Raw genomic sequence first — 6,000 nt, forward strand, 5'->3', positions numbered from 1 at the left:
TTTAAATGAGAGCTTGGGTGATTATGGGTCTGAGTGAGTGAATGATGTCAGGATTTTTTATGTGTGAGTGGAAACAATTGTGAAAGTTTTGACAGTTGAGAGCAAGAGTGAATGAGCAAGGGTTCGAGGAGGCGCTGGTGTTTGCGGTGATCAAGAATTAGTGAGTATGCCTTTAAAATTTGTCTTGAGCCATTTCTTAACTAACTGTGTTATATATATCAGTTTGCACACTATATGCCAACACAAGTCTATAACTTTTTGATTAATATTAAGTGTTCTAATCTATTCTTCTATTCTTAATATATAAAAGTAGGTACATAGATTTAGGGTCCGTTTGGGAAACTCTAAGAGTAGCTTTTTTTAACTTTTGATTTATGAAAAGTAGTAGTATTAATATCGGGTGCAATTTTCAAAATCAAATTGCAACTTTCTAAGAAGCTATTTTGGAGCTTATAGAGAAGTTAAAAAAAAATGACTTCTCTCATAATATTTCTACTTTTCATTACATTTCTTTAAAATAAGCACTTTTAGATTTAAAAATCCAAACACAAAATAACTTATTTATAAGTTACTTTTAACAGAGTCATTTATTGTTTAAGTTATTTTATCAAAAGGAGCTTAATTAAGTTAGTTACCCAAACTGAGCCTTACCCACATTATTTTTAAGTTATTTCTCTTCTTCTACTAACACCATGTCAGCACCAACACTTACTTGGCAAAATTTTAGAATCCACCACTCAAATCTTGCCAAATCAACTTTTATTTTCACATAAAAAAAACACAAAAAACAAATAAAAAACACAATAAAAACCAACAAATTAACTTTTTCCAAATCAATCCTTATTTCTAAAACAACAAAAACACAAATTAGCATTTACCCCAACAAAAAGCTCTCAAAACTAAAGAGTTTATTACCTTTCTCAAACCTTCACCCTCTTAGCACCTCTCCGTACCAAGATTCTATTTCCTCCATCCTCTTCCGGTCCCATCCTATTTCCTCCATCCTCTTCCGGTCTCATAAGCCATTGTTTTTTCCTCAAAACAAATTGTAGATCGCGATGTCCATTTCCGGCGGAGCCGCATTGCATAAATTGCAGAAACCAGGGCAAACTCTATTCCTCCTCTTGCGGTTCCCCTGCCAGAGCTCGATTCTGGGTCTCAGACCAACGTCACCATTTGGCACCGCCAACGTAGGAAATTTGTCTCAGGTATCTTCCTAAAGATTTCAAACTTTGCCGTTTATTCTCCTCATTGTTCAATATCATTTTCAATAGCCTTATTTATTTGCTATAAATAATAACATTTTAATTGTGAACTCATTACAAGTAGCACAAGTTTATGTATTCCCCTTTTGTAAACGGTTCTCCGGAGCTCGATTCTGGGTCTCAGACCAGCGTAGAAAATTTGTTATCTTTCTAAAGATTTTCAACTTTGCCGTTTACTCTTCTCATTGTTCAATATCATTTTCAATAGCCCTATTTATTTGTTATAAATAATAACATTTTAATTGTGAACTCATTGCAAGTAGCACAAGTTTATGTATTCCTCTTTTGTAAACGGTTCTGTTCAACACTCACAACCAAAATTAATGTGCATTTAAAATTATTGCTCCCTATATACTATCGATTGCAATATTTCATCATCAAATTATAAATTGTTATTTTACATGTAGAGTACTTCTTTCACAATTTACATTACGTGTTTCTCTTTTTCAAATTATTATTCCACATGTGCAGTGTTGATTCCACAATTTACTTAGAATGGATTATCATTCTTTGACCATGTCTTATTCTCTTTGTTGTAGAAGGATTTGCAGTGGTAATGACAGACCGGAAGAGTTAATACCCAAAATTGCTAGATGAAAATCAACCAATCACTATTTAGTAAAATGTTTTAAAAAAATTAAAACAAAAAACTCTTATCTATTATTATTCAATTGAAACATCAAGTACTAATTAAATGCAATAAACATACATTAAAAGTGTCATAATAATAATTATAAAAAATTTCAGTTACAAATATTCAAATTCTACAACTTATACATATTAAGACTCTTACTACTCTTCATTTCTTAATCTCTTATACTAATTGTAAAAAATTCCTTAAATTTAATATAACATTTTTATATGTTTTTCATTCTCATTCATTTATTTTTTCATTATTTACAAACAAAAAAATCGCAAAAAAAGACAAAGTGTAGCCATTAATGCAAATCAAAAAATGAAAAAAAAAATGCAGTTTTGTATAACTCTAATATAAATAACCTATGTCTTTTTTAAAAATAAATAAATTCAAAATCTATTTATAATATGTTCTCTAAAATATTTTTAATATAATATTTATTAAAATATACTATATAGTATAAATAATCTACCTCTCCGTGCATTGTGCGGGTCTCACTCTAGTTATTACAAAATTGAAGAAAATTCTAATGTCTAGTGTTGCCATAAAGAGCTTGCTTCAAGACTGCTAGCTTCCTCTCATAACTCTGCTTTGACAACTCAGCCTTTCTGATTGCAGATTCTGATTCTTTGAGAGTGCTCACAACCTCTTCATTCTCTTTTATCAAAGTTTCCAAATTCTTATTGATGTTTATAGATTCAAACTCACAACGTTTCACATTGAATTGTAACCTATTCCTCTTCTCATGCAAGGCTTTTAGTTTCACCTCCAATTCATTGATTTTTTTTGACATCTCATTGACCTTTTCTTTTCCTTTAGAAATTGAAGCAGAAAAGTGTCCCTGTTTGGCCTCAGCCGCTTTTAACTTCTCTTGAAGTCCATTCTTTGAGTCGATCAATCTTTGATGACTGTCTAACACTTCTTGAACAAGTGGAAAATCATTGTGAAAATCTTCATAGAAATGACTAATCTCATTAACCAAAGAGTGAAGATCTTTAGAAACTTGTGATGACTCTATTATTTGGCCTAATTGAGCCACATAGCCAAGAAGCTGATTCTTGATGTTAACGTCTCCTACCAAGGCTTCTAGTTCATTATCCAAAAGAAGTTGCATTTTTTGAAAGATTGAAATCACAGAGAGACTTTGAAGTTCTAATGATCCAGGACTAGGGTACAGAAAGTAGCTCTCTGACAATGTTTTATCCAACTCTGCAATAAGCAAATCACTATCTTCATGAAGCTCATCTTCTTCTGCAACCATAATAGGTATTATGGTGGTGGCTGATGATGTAGGATCAACATGAAGGTCCGTAGCTGAGTGGGAAATGTTGATTGTTTCATGTTTTTTTTTTCTGTTGTCTCCTTAGTCAAAGTAAGCTCAGAATATATATTAGCATCAAGAGGGATCTGTACAAGAAAATAATTAAATAATTAGAAAAATTAACCAATAAATTTGGGATTTAAGTTTTAAATGAGTGTGTATGTGTTAATGTTTCTAAATAGTTGTTTAAAACAAATCAATATTAAATCATTCAAAAATTTCACATGAAATTAATACTAGTGTGACTACTATTATATATCCTTTCATACCTGAACTAAGGGAATAAGTCCTGTGGACTTTGACTCAAATGTCTTGGTGGTTGACATGGCTTCAACTTGCTGACTTTGTACCACCACAGCGACATAGAGACCTTTTTTTTTTGTTTTTCACGGTATTCTCCAGCCGTCAAGACCAAAGACTAATTCGTCATGGTACTGACCTTCATTTAAGGGTTTGTCGCTGGTCAATAGGTTGCTGCATATATAAGACGGGATTCGAACCCCCACACTTATTTAAACGGACTAGTGAGCTAACCACTAGACCAACCCAATTTGATTACAACATAGAGATCATTACTTACATTTTCATCTCCAATGGCAGCAACATCATCATCAATATTATCATCGACACTTGAAGAACTTTCATTTATATCAGTTGGTCCTACATAATTAGCACCAAAACCATTAGTAATTGGTGGCATGCTATCAGTACTAGAAGTAGAAGCATTTCTGTTCAGATTGGCTATCATATCATCGTGAACACTAGTGATAGAAATGGAGAATACAGAGAAGAGAGAGATCGACAAGAAATTTGAATTGAAAATTGAAATAGAATAATTATTGTGCTATTTTTTAATTTTTTACAACAGAATCCAAACCTTCTATTTATATAGCAGAGTTGGTTAGAGGACCTTATCTCTAGAAAGCTAACAACCTCTAACTAAATCAGTTATAGCTAACTAACAGTTTTACTAACTATTGCTCATATCTCCAATATCCCCCCTCAAACTTGAAGATACTCTTACAATAACTTTAAGTTTGTCTTTACACTTGTTGAAAGGTTCTGCTGACAGGGATTTAGTAAAAATGTCAGTCACTTGATTTACTGCACTAATATGAACAACACTTAACTGATTCTGATTTACTCTTTCTCTAACAAAATGTAAATCTAACTCAAAGTGTTTAGTTTTGCTGTGCAAAATGGGATTAGCTGCCAGCAAAACTGCACTCGTGTTATCGCAATATAGAATGGGAACAATGTCAACTTGGATGTGAAGTTCCTTGAGAAGATTTTGGAGCCAGACCATTTGGGAATCTGCTTCGGCTAGTCTCCTATACTCAACTTTTGTGCTGGATCTGCTGACAGAGGGTTGTTTCCTGCTGCACCAAGATACCAGGTTTGCACCAAGATAAACTCTACAACCATAAGTGAATTTTCTATCATCAACATCCGATCCCCAGTCTGAATCACAAAAAGCATAAATTCTTAAGTCAGTACTGGAATTAAACAAAAGACCTTGTTCTATTGTCCCAGCAATATACCGTAACAATCTCTTCACACATTTCCAATGACTAATCAAGGGTCTTTGCATATATTGACTTAATTTGTTAACACAATAAGATATTTCTGGCCTTGTTAAGGTAGCATACTGTAGAGACCCTATAACAGATCTATATAATGTTGCATCATCAAAGATATCATTTCCTTCTTTAGATAGTTTAACACTTGTGATCATAGGAGCTGGAACTCCTTTCAATTCTGCCATGCCAACTTTCTTCAATAGGTCAGAGATGTATTTTGTTTGGCTAAGATGATAAGTTCCCGAATCAATCTTACATGCGTCTATTCCAAGAAAATAACTAAATTCACCAAGATCTTTTAAGTAGGGTGGCAAAACGGATCGAGCCCGTTGGGCCGATCTGCTAAACCCGCTAAAAAAGGCGGGTCGGGCTAGGATTTGGAGCTCGCCAAATTAAAAAAATCCGCCAAACCCATACCGCCAAATTGGCGGACGGGCCGGTTCGCCGGGCTGAAAATTTTTATTTTTATTTTTTTTATTAAATAAAATAGTGATTACTATTATAAAATTAATAATTATAGAATTTTTAAACACTTTTTTTTTCATTTTTTGTTTTTATTCTTCTTTTAGTTATTAACTTTATTTATTTTATTTTACAATTTCGTATATATGCTCAAATTATGTGACTTATTTTTTAAAATAAAGATGATTCTATTGACAAATATTATTTTGAACAATTTTATTGAAGTTAAAATTTTTTTTAAAAAAATAGTAAAAAAATTATATTATAATTTGACTATTTTTTATTTGTATTTAATTTTTTAATTATTATTTTTTGGTTAATTTTAATGAATTTTTTTTTTTAAAAAAAAGAGTCAAGCGGGCTAGCCCGCCAACTCGCCAATCCGCCATAAAGTAGGGCGGACTAGCATTTTGAACCCATTTTAGTTGGCGGGGCGGGCTAGTCCGCCCTGTTTATAGGGCGGGCCTAAGCGGGACGGGGCAGGTTGGGATGGGCCGGTCCGCTTTGCCACCCCTACTTTTAAGGAAAAAATGTTGTGAAGCTGGTTTATAGTATTTTGAATGGCAATTGTATTATTTCCAGTAATAAGTATATCATCTACATATACTAGAATATATATAGTGATAGTAGGATCATGCTTGACAAATAAAGAGTGATCTGACCTGGTTTTGATGAAACCAAATGAAGCTAAAGTTGAAGAAAGTTTAACAAACTATGCTCTTAGGGCTTGTTTTA

At 32.7% G+C, this 6,000-nt stretch overlaps 1 protein-coding gene across 1 annotated transcript; it reads right to left on the reverse strand.

Moving 5' to 3' along the window:
* Positions 1 to 2,428: 2,428 nt before the first annotated feature.
* Positions 2,429 to 3,163, reverse strand: LOC148575147 (uncharacterized). The gene has a single exon (XM_088506078.1). The coding sequence runs from the start codon at positions 3,161 to 3,163 to the stop codon at positions 2,429 to 2,431; it is 735 nt and encodes a 244-aa protein (XP_088362204.1).
* Positions 3,164 to 6,000: the final 2,837 nt, after the last annotated feature.

Source organism: Arachis ipaensis, chromosome B2, assembly GCF_059453495.1.
Source record: "Arachis ipaensis isolate K30076 ecotype BB chromosome B2, ASM5945349v1, whole genome shotgun sequence".
Classification (NCBI taxonomy): Eukaryota; Viridiplantae; Streptophyta; class Magnoliopsida; order Fabales; family Fabaceae; genus Arachis; species Arachis ipaensis.

Excerpts from the sequence above, each read along its gene's own strand:
- LOC148575147 (XM_088506078.1), bottom strand. The coding sequence starts at position 3,163 with ATGGTTGCAGAAGAAGATGAGCTTCATGAAGATAGTGATTTGCTTATT.